Source organism: Monodelphis domestica, chromosome 3 (genome assembly GCF_027887165.1).
Source record: "Monodelphis domestica isolate mMonDom1 chromosome 3, mMonDom1.pri, whole genome shotgun sequence".
NCBI lineage: Eukaryota > Metazoa > Chordata > Mammalia > Didelphimorphia > Didelphidae > Monodelphis > Monodelphis domestica.
The window spans coordinates 123,751,790-123,767,494 of NC_077229.1; the positions used below are offsets into that span (position 1 = coordinate 123,751,790).

The 15,705-nt window shown below is 40.4% G+C and overlaps 1 protein-coding gene across 2 annotated transcripts in view; it reads left to right on the forward strand.

The window, feature by feature from the left end:
* NDRG1 (N-myc downstream regulated 1) overlaps window positions 1-15,705 on the forward strand; it is a 72,205-nt gene that overhangs the window by 39,955 nt on the left and 16,545 nt on the right. For both annotated transcript variants that reach the window (XM_007488363.3, XM_056823035.1), the window contains exons 4-11: window positions 1,880-1,985; window positions 5,764-5,884; window positions 6,592-6,654; window positions 7,507-7,567; window positions 8,444-8,530; window positions 9,897-9,953; window positions 12,718-12,821; window positions 14,372-14,428. In XM_007488363.3, coding sequence (XP_007488425.1) covers window positions 1,880-1,985; window positions 5,764-5,884; window positions 6,592-6,654; window positions 7,507-7,567; window positions 8,444-8,530; window positions 9,897-9,953; window positions 12,718-12,821; window positions 14,372-14,428 — 656 coding nt within the window. The remainder of the gene's footprint in view (window positions 1-1,879; window positions 1,986-5,763; window positions 5,885-6,591; window positions 6,655-7,506; window positions 7,568-8,443; window positions 8,531-9,896; window positions 9,954-12,717; window positions 12,822-14,371; window positions 14,429-15,705) is intronic.

Genomic DNA, 15,705 nt, shown 5'->3' on the forward strand with positions numbered 1-15,705 from the left:
TGAGCCACCTTGTTGGCCCTTCTACATAGTAACTCACCTGTGTACATATTGTTAACTCCCTTCCCCACAATAAGTTAAGTTTTAGAATAAGGAAAATTTTTTTGGTTTCTGTAGCCTTAGCATCTGGCCCAGGGCATTTACTACTCAGTATATACTTAATAAATGTTGGAATTAAATTGGGTTAGAATCAAAAGAGGACCATAGTGATCATGTCATTTGAGATCTCCATTGTAAAGTTAAGAAACCAAACCACATTGGTTCTTTTTACTAAGGTTGGAGCCATACCCTCTAGAGTTAAAAAAAAATCCTCTTTGGTGTGGCTTTGTGTTCTATTTTTGGATGGAGATAGCCTACACATCTGCAGGAGGGAGGGTTCTTGGAAGTCAGGAAACAATGAAGAGTATCATGATCCAACACTGAGCCCATTGTGCCAGCATCTGGCTCAGAACCATGACAGGGTGTGCTGGGTCCAGCCTAGAAATTGACAGTGTGGCTTGGGTGGTGGGTCCCCCATAAGTGGCTGCCTGATCCATCAGTCAAGCCAGTGCCTTCTCTCTCAGTGATCTCCAATGCACTCTACTTACCTTGTATTGCCCATAACTCTTGGCATGCTGTCTCCCCTATTTGAATGTAAGCTCCAGGAGGGCAAGGACCATTCCTTCTCTCTTAGAATCAACACTGTGTATTGGTTCTGAGGTCAAAGAGCTGTAAGGGCTAGGTAGTGGGATTAAGTGACTGTCTCAGGATCACCCAGCTAGGAAGGTTCTGAGGCTGGATTTGAAGGGATAATGTATTTGCCTGTCTTTGTATCCTCAGTGCTTAGCAGTGCCTAGCAAGTAGTAATTCTGATTTACTAATAAATTGTTTAGGGAGGAAGGATAGTCAACCTGATCCTAATAAACCTAAGGATCAGAAAGATGTAATATTGGTACAATTGGTATGGTAGAAACCACTGTCTTGACTGAGCAATCTAAGATTAGAAACACAAAATTGTTACTGATGATGATGATGATGGTTCAAGGCAGTATGGTATGGTAGAATGAGTGGTAGACTTAACTGTCAGAAGACATGAAATCTAGTCCCCAACATGGCGTGGTGTTGAATCTAGAATGAAAAGACTTAGACTTACAGCCCAACTATGCAATCACCTGTGTGACTGAGCAATGAATGAATCATTCAGGAAACGTGTATTAAATCTCTGGCATTCAAAGATAAAAAGGAAACAGTGCTTGCCATCGAGGAACACACACACACACACACACACACACACACACACACACACACACACACACACACACACACACACACACTCTCATTATACCAAATAAATATAAAATAATGGGGGGAAGGGTGCCAATAAGTGCTAAGAGAAGGCAATGAAGACCTGCATGGGAGAAATGGTTCTTGCATTGAGCTTTGAGAGAAACCAAAGATCCCAGAGAGAGGTGAAGATGAAGAGGGAATAAGTTCATCTCTTGGAGCCTTAGTGTCCTTATCCATAAAATGAGGGGACTTGACTACATGACCCTAAGGTCTTTCCCAGCTCTAGATCTATGATCCTGTGCTGGAGGTAAGACCCAAGGCTGGTTCTGAGATGAAGCTCTGGCCTGGAAAGGCAGAGGGTGATGACACTGGAAGATTGTGGGTGACTCAATTGGGTGGGATACATGGCATTGATCACAATTGTTACCGTTTTGCACAGTGAGAAAAACTGAGTCCCTTGGGCAAAGAATAGATTTCTATTTGTTCTTTGTGTGGGCAAAGAATGTAGGAAATTTTTCTTAGGACTCAGCTAACAGCAGCCCAAACTACCTGGTCCAAGAGTAAGTGGAGATATATGAACTCTTAGTGAAAAGTATTTTCTGTGCTCTTCCCACAGGAACAGGACATTGAGACTTTACATGGTTCTGTCCATGTCACCGTATGTGGAACGCCGAAAGGAAACCGTCCTGTCATCCTCACGTATCATGACATTGGCATGAATCGTAAGTTGCCCAGCTAGTCTCTTAGAGAACAGGAAAGATGTTAGCCTGTGTTGAGAGATGATCGACTACTCTGGTGAGAGCAAGCTATAGGAGAGGCAATGGGATATGGGAGGGTGGGGGAAGCCATTGATTTGGTATCCATTAAGAGGTTTGAGTTGTGAGAATTTATTTTTCATATACTATATTAATTCCTCTATATTAGGGATAATTACTGTGTATTCTTTTGTCTGAGATCTGGGTCAGAGATACCACTGAGTCTGCTGCTTTTTTTGTATTTTCTTTGTCTTTGGGATTCCCAAGGAATCCCTTTTTAGCAGAATTTGGTTAATGAAGAGGAGATAAAGATTTTTTTCCAGTGTTATCTGACCTGACCACCTGTGGGGATGGGGAGAGGTGGATAGATCGATGGACCAGCTCTTTTATCACCAATAAAAGATGTCTTGGGGAAGGTCAAGGTTGGAGCTGGATGATGAGCTCATAAAAATCTTATTAATTAGGTTTCCTGACCTAGCTCAGGTTGCATCTGATTGTGGAGACAGATCTATCACTTAAATATCAGTTGTGAAGCTGACCTAACCAATAAACCTGATCTAATCAATACATTTATATTCTTATCCCAAAATCAATCTCTGGAGATAGTTTTTAAGAGTTTTAGTTTATGTTTCTTGTTGTACCATGAGTCTCAAATTTCTTATCTATAAAATTAACAACTAATCATCCTTAGGATTCATTCTGGCTGTAAATCCTATGACCCTGTTGAATGTCTTTATTTCTCTCTGGACACTGATCTTTAGGAAGGATACTGATGAGCTAGAAAGGGCAATCAGAATGATGAGGGGACTCGATCCTGTCATGAGAATAAGTAAAAGAAACTGAGGATATTTAGTCTAGAGAAAAAGAAGTAAAATGAAAGCATTATAAGCCTGCTTTCAAAATTTTTAAAGGGCTGTTTTGGGGAAGAAAGATTAATTTTGTTGCTTTTCTTGAACTTGGAATAGTGGGTTCAGAATTGCAAGGAGGCAGATTGGGCTTGATTTCAAGAACACCATTTTTTTTTTAACAAGAGCTGTCCACAAGATGGTCAGAGATGTTGTGAAGGTTGGGGGGGCGGGCTTCTTCATGTTCTTGTGGGGGTTAGATTAGATGACCACTGAGGACCCTTTCAACTCAACTCTTAAGAGATTCTGTGATTCTGAGAATCTGAGGACTCTTTCTTATTTATGTGTACCTCCTCACTAAGGAGAGTGGAATAAGAGGAAGTCTCGGTGTTTACTCTGCTGCCGAGCCTTCTTTCTAAATCTGATCTTCTTAGAATAGCAGTGTCACAGATGGTGTGGCTTAGAGTTCCTGGTATTCTGTATTGAATTGTCTGTTTCATACTGCATGGTCGCCATATTGGGAGTACAATAAACCCTCTGTCTTCTGCTGGGGTTCAAATGCAACTCAATAGATAACTTATTAATAATAAAATATAATCACCATTTGTAATGTTGCTTTAACTAACCTCCCTTGTTGCCACACAATAATCTTATTGGGGCAATACAACTATCCCCATCTCAGAAATGAGGAAAATGAAGTCCAAAGAAATTTGAGCTTAAGGATCATCTAGCAAACATGAAGGCTAGCTGGGATGATAAACCAAATCTAGTCTTTTTTCCATTATACCATTTGTTATTCAATTATTCAGACATGATTGTCCCCTTTTAGAGTTTTCTTGACAAAGATTCTGAAGTAGTTTGTTATTTTCTAACGTTAGATTAATCAATTTTGTTTACCCATTTCAGTCATTTATGACTCTTTGTTACCCTGATTTCTTGACAGGCACTTAAGTGGTTTGCCATTTCCTTCTTCAGCTCATTTTACACATGTGGAAAATGAGGCAGAAGGTTAAGTTAGTGTCTGAGGCCAGATTTGAAATCAAGAATATGTGCACTGAGCTGCCTAGTTGCCCCTATTTTACACTAGACTACAGGCACAGGCCCCCAGCCCTAGTCTACAAGTTGCTGATATAAGGGGGAGTGCAATAGGCATTTCTGGTTATGGTGGGGGTTCTTACTATCCATTTCATGCCATGGAGCCCAGTCTGGTAAAGCTAGACCCTCTGCTCAGAATGAAGAAAAATATTTAAAGGAAGTGTTAAACCTCAGTTAGATATTTGTAAAATAAAGATGTGATTGTTTCCCTCTCCAAGCTCACAGATCTCAAAAAATCTTTTCATGGGTCCCCTAGAAGCTAGAGTTGGGTGGTCCTTGGGTTAGAGAATCAGGAAAGACTTCAAGGAAGGGGTGGCACTTCTTTTATAGGATTGTTAAGCTTTCAAAAGGCATAGATTTATGGGATGATGGGAAGGAGAGGTCAAGGGGGCAGGAAGGAGTTGGGGAAACAACCAGTATGTGAGAAAGGTAGTAAGATATGTATATGTTAGAAAAGTAATTTGGAATCACTTTGTGAAGGCCTTGTATGCCAGAACCTCATTGGTAGTGAGAAATGGAATATTCTCATTAATTGAATTATCATACTTCTGGGATCCGTGATTTCTTTGGTGTGGATTCTCTTTACATCATTTTAGACAACGACCCTCTTTAGTGTGGTTGGGGAGAAAATAAAAAAAAAACCCAACAAAAAACAACACATCACCCTCAGATGGCTGCCCTTCTGATGAGTGGACTTCTCACCTAGGCTGGTTTTCCAAACATAGAAGCACAGTCTGTCATTGGGGCCATCTTCAAAGCCTTTCCATCTGCTGGAGCTTCTTTTTGCCTAACATGACTTCTTTTTATATTTTAAACCCTTTCCTTCTTGATTCTTAAACTCAATACTGTTTATTGGTTCCAAGGCAGAAGAGTGGTAGGGCTAGGCAATGGGGGTTTGAGTGACTTGCTCAGTGGGGGTCACCCAGCTAGGAAGTATCTGAGGCCAGATTTGAACTAAACTGTGACAGACTGGATTTGCCCCTTGGATGAGCCTAGTTTCCAAATCTATTGCCTGTTGAATTGGAAGATGAAGAAACATGGAGGATCTTGATCTTCCACTAACTACTGGGGGCAATCAATAGGATACTGGGCTTTGGGGACTTGACTTTGAGTCCCATATCAGATACTCTTTTGACCCCAGCAAGTCCATTATAATTTCTCTCAGCCACAGTTTCCCCATCTGTAAATGGAATATTTATTTCCTGAGATAGTTGTGAGGACTAAATGAGAGAATATCAATAGTAAAATCCTACTTGAAAACTTTGTGTGTAATTGTTAGCTCTCATTATTGGCTCTTAATATCTTAGTGGTGCCATTTGGAAGAGGGATCAAATATTGATTTGAGAGAGCAGATCTGGGTCTGGTTAGTGGAAATTTAGAATTTTTAAGGCAGATTTGGCTGAATTCAAGGAAGAATTTCCTAATAATTGGAGTTGTCCAGCATTTGAATAAACTGCTTTCAAATGGTGAATTCCCTTCAAATAAAGCCTTTGAGGAAATGCATAAAATGGACATTTTAAAAGTACTGACTATGTGCTAAGAGGGCATGCATGTTCCCAATTCTAGAGATTATGCAAAATTACTCAAGTAGGGGCTAGATTGGATTCTTTCTAAGGCCTTCTTTCCCCATGGCTTTGATTTCTGTGATTCAGTTGTTATAAATTAAATGAGTGGGGGAAAGAATAAAAAGGAAATATGAATATGTCTCAGACTCATTTTACATAGTCTGAACAAGAAGAAAAGCACCCCTCAGATGACATGAATTCATTTTGTCTCTCCTCTTCTTTTCTCTTTCCATTCTGCAGACAAAACCTGCTACAACCCTCTCTTCAATTCAGAGGACATGCAGGAGATCACTCAGCATTTTGCTGTCTGCCATGTGGATGCCCCTGGGCAGCAGGATGGGGCAGCATCCTTTCCAGTGGGGTAAGTGGTTGAAGGATGGACAACATTCTTTGATTCCAGATTTGTAATTTCTTCTGGTAATGTGAGGGGATTGGGAGAATGGCCTGAGTAAGTATGCAGGCCATCTAGCAGCCCCACTAGTAACTATTTTCATGATAATAAGCTGTTTTAATTTCTAATATGATAAGTATGTATAGAAGTAATACCCTTAAAACAAAAACTCTTCAGAGAGGTCTTCAATTTTAAGAATATAAATGTGTTCTAAGCCCCCAAAAAAACTGAGATCTGCTAGCCTTGACATGCCACAGCCTAAGATTTTTTTTTAGCTCTTACATCAACCTCTTGATTTTAATAAAATTAACATATAATAAAAGTCCTACCCCATCCAAAGAACTACTTAATCCCCAAAGGCAAGAACAAAACTGATAGACCAAGGAATTTTGTAGAATATAAGGGAAAACCTTCATTATTGGAGGTAAGACTTCTATTTACGACCCCATATGGCCAAGGTCCACACTGACCGATGCTAACTTTTGAAGAAAGACTTTGATTTCTTGATTTTTCTGGTTCTGCATACGGATAGTTAAGATCAGGATCAAAGTCTTAGAGGTACAAGAGACCTTAGGAAACATGTTCAAGTTGCTCATTTTATAGATAAAAAAACAGTCCAGTTGGGGTGAATCTGGGTGCCTGGGCTTTGTAATTAGAGGACCTAATTCTTTCCATAGGTACATGTATCCCTCTATGGATCAACTGGCTGAAATGATTCCTGGAATTCTCCAACAGTTTGGGTAAGTTCCTTTGGATCCAGACACCTCAGAGCATAGGAGTGGAGATTATAGAAAAGCAAGAGGTGTCCAGTCAATTAACCAAAGCAAAGTGCCTGCTTTGCACTAGGCATTGCAACATGCCAGGAGGGCAAGAGGGGTTGAAAGGAAGGCAAAAGCAAAAAAATGATTGAAAGACCTGACCATATTGATTCAAGACTCAGTAGGAATGAAAATGAAGCCATTACAAGGCAGATAAACTGGAAGAACAGAAAGGACTTAAAGGAACCTTCCTGACATCTAGCCTTCACACCCCATACCTTCTGCATATTTGTCCTTTGAGTGTAAATCCCTTGATGTATCTGCCCTCCTATTTTACTTTTCTTCTCTTTTCTTATTTTCCATCCTAAAGAAATGCTGTTCAGGAAGAGCTATCTTTGCATCGTTTCTGTCACAGTCCTTTCCTCAGAAAGGGAGGGGGGGAGAGGGGTGGCAGGAAAATAGGAAAGCTGGCAAGGGCAAAGTCCAAGTTTCCCGAATGGGAAGATGCTATGTTGTGATAGTCATTCCAGTAAATATCAGACTTGGGAGGCAGGGAAAGAAGGGCATGAAGGAAGCCCTCATGATGGAGAGGTCATGCTCCCCTGTCTGGTTACAAAGCAGTAATTTGTTTGGGGGCGAGGAGAGGGTTTTGCTATTTTGATAGTACATCATTGTGGCTGTTGAGCTAGCTGTCAACTCGAAATAAATCTGACCTCATCAGAAGGGGGCAGGTAACTGGAGCAGAAACGGGGCTTTGATTATGGGTGGGTTTCTGGGTCCCATTTAACAGCTGGTGTTCTCACTCTCATTGGGGGCACTTTTTCCTTTCCCCAGACTGAAAAGCGTGATTGGAATGGGAACTGGAGCCGGGGCGTACATCTTAACTCGATTTGCTGTAAGTCTCCCAGCCTCTGAAGAGTTTGAGCTCATTCAGTGACATTAGACCACAGATAGACCGTTATCCTGTCATGCCCTACTTCCAGTGGGCGGGGTGACTCTTTCTGTAACAACTGAATCTTGTTTAAAGATGAAATGCATCCCCCTTGGCTTTAGCCAGCAAGATTTCTGAGTTCTCTGCTCAGTTTCCAATTTGAGTCCAATAGGAGCAGGGCCATGGGCTCCATATTGAACTAAATGGCTTTTTGTGTGTGTGTGTGTGTGTGTGTGTGTGTGTGTGTGTGTGTGTGTGTGTGTGTGTGTGTGTGTAGGGGTTGGATTTACAGGCTAAAGTAGAAAAGAAAAAAGATGAGCAGTCTCTATCTAGGATCTCTGCTTAGCAATCCTTCTCAGGAGCAGGTGGAAGCCTCCAAATCTGCTGGGACTATGAATGCTCCCTCATTTGGACATCTTCAAACTAACACTGGCTAGCTTTGATAGAGTGAGGGTTCATTTGGGGTATGACATGATTCGGATGGCCACTGAGATTGCCTTCTAGCTCTAACATTCTGCCATTGTTTGGGTAGGCAATAAATATATTGTAATAAAATGAGAAAGTAATACCTAGCCTTGGGTCCAAATGCCATCTCTGACCCTTGGTGGCTGTATGATAAATGAGATCGTAGGCTTTATAAATAAAAGGGGACATCAGATGAACTGATTTTTTTCAGATGAGAAAATAGATCTAGAGAGGCGACTTCGATATTACCCAGGTAGTAGCCATAGTTAGCAGAGCAAGGATTTGAAATTTGTATCTTCTAGCCTTTAAATGTGGGACTCTTCCAGCTATAAATCAGTGATTCTGCTTGGCTGACTCGATTGCCTTCCATTGTAGCTAAACCACCCAGAGATGGTGGAAGGACTCGTCCTCATCAATGTGAACCCTTGCGCTGAAGGGTGGATGGACTGGGCAGCGACCAAGGTAAAGAAACATGGCTTTGGAAATGTGGAGTGTATTTTCTGTAAGGAGATCTGTAGGCGGGGAGCTGCATTCTACCCTGATAGGAAGCAGCGCCTTGAGCTCTGTTTTATTCCTGCAAAAAAGCATTTTCCTTGGCCTGTGCAGCCCCAGAGCTGGGAACTCTCTGCAAATGTGGGTGGGAATAGCCTCAGACAGCACCGATCTATGAGACTGGCCCCTTCCCGAGGCAACAAGGGGCCCTCTGGGCCGGCACTGACCCGTGCAACTCTTAGCTAGATATTTATTGGTTTTTAAAAAAATATATTTTTTTGGAAGGATCTCTCATCTTTGCCAAGGAGAGAATAAATTGTTCCAGATGAAATGGGATATACAGCACAGCCTTTCAGTCTGGGAGTAGTTCTGATTTTTCATTTTGAAAATGTGTTTTTGCCAAACTTGGGGTGGCTATCAAGTGACATGAAGCCAGTGAAGTCATCTCACAGGCAAGGCTTAATGCAATTGCGACCCTGAATTCATCTGTGTTGTCCCTCACGCACCCAGGCAGGGGTGCAGGGACTAGAAGAAGAATGACTTGGGAATGTTGAAGAAGAATTGGTTGGTGTTCAGGAAGGGATTGGATAGGATGGCCTCCAGAATTACATCACTGTGGCCATGTCCAGTCCAGTATTGTGTAGTGGAAAGAACCCTGCAACTTAATTAGTTTGGGGGTGCTTCATAGCACCTCAGAGACTTTCTCTAATTCAGATAGCTGTGTGATCCTGGCCAAGTCCCATAACTTTGATTGCCTATCCCTTGCCCATCTTCTGTCTTAGATCAATACTAAGACAGAAGGTAAGTGTTTCAATAATAAAAAGTCAGTTTTCTTTTGTAATAAGGAAAAAGTTAGGTAAAACCTAACTAATAGTCACATGCAATAGGTTAAATAATATCTATTATACTTATAGTTGCCCACCACTACCAAGGGGAGGGAACCAAGATTGTTCATTATCATTAATTTGAGTTTAGCTGCTTTCGGTGATGTACAATTAATTCTCTTGGTTTCTTTTGTTGTTCTCTACCCATTCATATACGCTGCCCAGAATTCCTTTTAGTCATTGTTTAAAAAAACAAAACAAAACAAAATGATAGCATTCTATCACATTCACATTCTACAATCTGTTGAGGTTATTTCCCCATCAATAGATCTTCCCCTTTATTTCTAGTTTGTTTTTTTGTTTTTTTCTGCCATAGAGTGTTATGATTGTTTTACTAGTAAAACAACCTTTCTTTCATGACCTCCATGATCACTGGGTCAGAAGGTTCAAACAGTTCAGTGACTTGGCTCTCTTGTCATTTTGTTGTTTTTGATTTGATTTATCCCATTTAGATCTCTGGGTGGACCCAGGCTCTTCCTGATATGGTGGTGTCTCATCTGTTTGGTAAGGTGAGTCATTTAGTCAACTCTTACATTCTTAGGACCCAGCCCCAACCCTGATCTCCAGGTTCAAATCTACCAAAGGACAAATTACACCTCTCAGAGCCCAGCAGCCACATGCAGAGAAAGTGTGACTCCAGCTCAGGCCCTTTGGGGTCCAAGGAGAATATTCATCTCTCCCTTGCATCCACATAGTATGATTTTGCCACAAGTAGACTTCAGGAGGGTAACCACTACAGAAGTAAGCTATATTTCTACAGATGCTGGCTCATAGGTGTGACTTTCAAGTGTGAGTATCAGCCTTCTCACACCTATTTTTGTTTGTTTTTTTATGTAGATCTTTATTGATATCTTTTTAGACACCTAGATTTCCCTCCAAATCTCTCTTCAGCCCTCTCATAGAGCTATTTCTTAGATAATGATTTATTAAAAGAGAGAACAAAAAAAAATTCCCTGGCAATAGCCTGAAAAAAAACCTGACATTATATGCACTATTCCATTCCTGTGGATCCCCATGTCCATACTGATGGAGAGCCAAATCTGTAGAGGAGAGTTCCAAGATTCAAATATGGCCTCAGACACTTCTTAGCTCTCTGACTCCAAGCAATTTACTTAATCTCAGTTGCTTAGCACTTACACTCTTTAACTTAGAACCAATACTTAGTATCTATTCTAAGACAGAAGGTAAGAGTTTTAATACTGATGTGCAAATTATTTTGCCAGTAAGTGAGTTTAGAATTTTAACTGGCTATTGAGACCTTGCTGTTATTAGGATAAAAATTATCTCTAGATTGAATTTTTGGGTAAGATTTTAAGTTTATTGATTATATCTTGTTTATATTAGTTAGGCCAGCACCGTAACTGATAAAGAGACATGGCCCTTTTGAATGACCAGGGACCTGAAGCTGGGTCAGGCAGCTTAATAAGTAGGTTTTGAGGAACTTGTTATTCAGCCCTGCTCTTGAACATCCCAAGATATTTCTAATTGGTGGATAGTGAATTAAGAGGTGATCCATCAAGCTATCCACGGTTCCTCACCTCCACAGGTGGATAGGTCATGTATACCAGAAAAGAACCATTGCAAAACCTTCCTATTACCCAGATTCTGTGAATGGACTGCATTCCCAAGAGAATGCAAAAATCTATAGACTGGATGGAGCCAGACCCAAAATCTGACTCAGAAATTCTCCCTAATATAGAATTAATACAGTATGTTAAAAATAAATTCTCACATCACTCAGGTTTTATATTCTGAAGGGGAAGAGAGGGAGAATCCCCCTTTTCCCCATCTTGAGTGCCAACCTTGGTATCTGTATTTCTGTCTCATTGAAAGTAACTCATCTCTTAATTTTTTAATTTTTTACTGAGAACAGAAGAGAACAGAAGCCTCTTTTTTTAGGGTTAATAGAATTTGGATTTTCAGAGACCTAGAAAACCTACTCAAAAGCATGCATTTCTTTGCATGCTTTTGCATGCTTTTTCTATAAAATTTTATTTGGAAGAGACCTCAGGAGTCTTCTCTGCCCAACAGTCATCCCTTGGACCATGTGCTTGATAAGTGATCTTGTTTCTCACCAGGCTGCATGTCCCACATGATTTTAGTGATCGCTCAGATTCTCCTTCAGAATCTCTGTTGACAGGGACCTCATTCCTTTTCTGAGGCAGCCCATTCTGTTGTGGGGAAGCTTTGATTGTTGGGAAAGCCTTGCAGATGTATCTCAGATTATGAAGCCTTGTTGTTGGCTGTCAATCATAATATGAGACCATTTATCCAAACTATGAGCTGAGGGGTCCCCACATACAGCCTACTCCTTGGCCACCAATTTCTGCCACTTGGTTTTGATCTAAAATAACCAGAGGATTACTCGCAGGCTAATTCTTCTAGTGGTTTTTGTAGTTGTTTGACCTTTTTCCCCCTCCTTAAGTAATCCCAGACTCTATTTTGACAACAGCACTAGCTCAGTATGATGAGTGTCTCTGCCTTCCCCTTCTCTAACCCTGGATGTTCCTGATTAAGTATACTTCCAACCCCATGCCCGATATCCCTAGGGCCCCCCCAATCCAAAGGGATGCAGTTCTGAGCCCTTGTTTGGCCAGTGAATGGCCCAACCCCAACATCAACAAGAAGAAACAAGGAAGAAACTGGGTTTATGCCAGTTTGGGGTTAATCTTAGTGTGGATTGGAATGCTCCTCCCCTGCCCTCTGCTCAGTTACTTAAAAGTGTTGTGCTCCAGTAGTGCTGTTGGCTTTTAAGCAGAGAAGGCAGAGTTGAGTACAGTGGAAAGAGGACTGAGCCAGGAATCAAAAGTTCTGAAGGTTATCCCTGATTCTGTCTATAATTATTTGTATCACTTTCCTTTTCTGGGCCTGGAATTTGGACTGGATGATTCCCAAAGTCTCTTCTAGCTCCAAAATAGTCCCTTAATGTTTACAAAATGCTTTCCTCCCCAAATTCCACTAGGAAAGTCAGTGTTAAGGATATTATCATACCCATTTTACAGATGAGGAAGCCAAGGCTTAGAGACATAGTGACTTTTCCCAGTGGCTAGGCAATTTCACTGTGAGGCTTTGAATGGGATTTTGACTCCAAATCTAGCACCCATTCCACTTGGACCACCATTTTAGTATCCCAGGCAAACCATGCCTTGGCACCTTTTCCTATCTGGGCCAAACTTGACTATGGCTGTCTATTCCCATTTTTCCTGTTGGTATAGTCTGTTAGAAAAAGAATTCATCATTATTTTTCCACTCATTCCCTTCTCTTAATTACAGGAAGAAATGCAGAACAACATAGAGGTGGTACATACTTACCGCCATCACATCATCAATGACATGAACCCAAGCAATCTCCATCTCTTCATTAATTCCTACAACAGGTAAACTGGCTTTGTGATCTTGATTAAGTTGTTTCCTCTCATTGACCTTCAGTTTTCTCATTAGAAAATAAGGCAGTACGCCCTGATGTGCCTTGAGGTTCCCAACAGCTCTAAATATATAGGATAATGCCTACTTGTCTTTGTTGTTAGGATTGATCTCTTGCTCATGAGATAGATTCATTCAATATCTGCAGTGTGCCCAAGGCAGAGGAGAATATAAAAGACCTTAGAAAATATTTGCCCACCTGGAGTGAATAGTTTTAATGTTAAATCTCTGAGCCATGGAATATCAAGAGCTAGAACAGACTGTGGAACATAGAATGTTAGAACTAGAAGAGACCTGTGAATATAACATGGTAGAACCTACAGGGTTGAAGCTGGAAGATACCTTATTAAGTGTGTCCTACATTAGACAGAGAAGATTAGAACCTGGAGTATTAGAACTGGAAGAGAGATATAAATACAAAATATTAGAACCTAGAATGTTAGAGCCAGAAAAGAAAAGATCAATGGACCTAGAATGTTGAACCTTGAATGCTGGAGCTGGAAGAGAATGTGAGAACCTAAAATTTTAGAGCTTTAAGAAAAATGTGAACAGAAAATGTTAGAACCTAAAATGTGGGAGCTAGAAGAGATTAAATATAAAATGTTAGATCCTAAACTATTGGAGCTGAAAGACCTGAGAATATAGACTGTTAGAGATAGAAGAGACCTAATAAATAGGACACAGAATGTTAGACTCTGGAATGTTGGAGAAGGGAAATGCCTATGAATATAAAATGTTAGGCTCAATGTTAGAATTAGAAGGACCCTTTGGGCATGGAATATTAATTAGCACTAAGAGCCATCTCAAGACTTTCAGTGTTGGAAAGTACCTTTGAACTTAGAAAATTAGAGATAGTAAAGATCTTAGAATGTTATGTACAAAATGTCAGATTCAGAAGGCATCTTAGAACAGAAAATTTTAGAGTGGGAATAGAACCTTAGAGATCATCTAGCCCTTTGGGGACATTGAAGCCCATGACCTGAAGTTTGCTTATCAGATGTTAAAAATGGTCATTTCTTCCCTGTCCCCACCCTTTTGGTCTAGGGTGACTTTGTAGTAGGAAAGGGAAGAGCATCATGAGCATCAACCTCCTTCTCCTCATTCTGTTTAGACAGAACTTCAAAACCAATATCATCTTTAATTTTTCCTCCTACCTTCCATCCAAGGCTATCACATAAGGAGAGAAAGTATTCTCTCCTTATAAAACGTTGGGTGAAGCAGCTAAGAAATAATTCTCTTAGTTTCCTAGGAAGCTTCCATACCTTGGTCTCTTGGCAGCCCCTGGTTTTCCCCAGACATGTTTCCACATAGCTTAGTGGAGCCAAGAAGGCTCTGGGGTCTGGTACCCTACCCCCAGGTTGATTGGTTTGTGGCATATTGAGTGGGACAGGTCATCCTAAAGGGTAAGGGAGGAGGAGGTTGGCTCCCAGGTCCTTCATGCCATTGATCTTTCTCCTGCCCCAGGGAGGCAGCATCTGTTAATTACTTTGGCTTATTTCCACAGTCGCCGGGATCTAGAAATAGAGCGTCCTCTCCCAGGAACCAATGCTGTCACTCTACAGTAAGTGGCTGTCTTTTCCTATGTCTGTTTGCAAACTGAACCTTGCCTAGAATTCTTGATCTCCCTTCCAAAATGACATTTGTAAACCTCTTTATACATAAATTATCCGTTCTGTTCATGTTATTATTGAAAAAAGTAGCCCAGAAGAGGGAAATCATCCCCTTAGGGTCAAAACAGCAAATGACAGAAAAGTTCCAACCTGCCAAGATGGTGTAGGATAAAACTGGCTTTTTCTGGAGCTAATCCTAACAGAACAGTGCCCACCAGGGAGGTATTAATTCCTTCTGTACACACATAGGTACTGGGCTGGACTTACACTTAGTTGTCTACTTGGTAAATTTTTACAGGGTTGCCTAGACGACCTAGCTTCCAGATTTGAATATATTAAATCTACTTCATCTTTTTTTTTTACATTTATTTTTCATAATTTTTGAGTTCTATAATTCCCTCTCCCTCTCCTTCCCTTTCCTTGAGAAGGTAAACACTTTGAAATATATTATACATGTGCAGTCATGTAAAACATATTACCACTCTAGTTATATTGTAAAAAAGAACAGACAGGGAAGAAAGAAAGACAAAAATGAAGTATAAGTATGCTTTGATCTGCATTCAGACTGCATCTATTCTCTGAGATCGAAAGCATTTTTCATCATGAGTTCTTCAGAAACGGACTTGGATTGTATTGATTAGAGTAGCTGAGCCTGTCAGAGTTGATCACTGTTACAATATTGCTATTATTGTGTACAGTGTTCTCCTGGTTCTGCTCACTGTTTCTCTGCATCAATTCATATAAATCTTCCCATCTTGCTCATCGTTTCTTATAGCACAATCTTTCCATCACAATCGTAGACTACAACTTGTTCCACCGTTTTCCAAATGAAAGCCATCCCCTCATTTTCTAGTTCTTTACTACCACAAACAGAAAGAGCTGCTATAAATATTTTTGTAGAAATAAAAATAGATATGCATATATTTTCATACATTTTTAAAAATCTCTTGAGTTTCGTCTTTATCTTTCTTTGATCTCTTTGGGTAAATTCGTTTTGTTTCGATAAGACAAAACCTCATATTCCATTACTAGAAAACTCAAAATGAAGATGTCCCTGGTAAAGTCCTCTGAAATTATATTCATGCTAAAGTGTAAAAGATTTCTAAATTTACTTTTCCTAGGGGTAGATTTTGATGGGCAGAAGAGGGTGAAGAGAAAAAAAAGAGAACAATAAGTATTTGAAGGAATGATAAAAAGGAAATGAGGTTGGCTTGTAAGGAGAGATAGA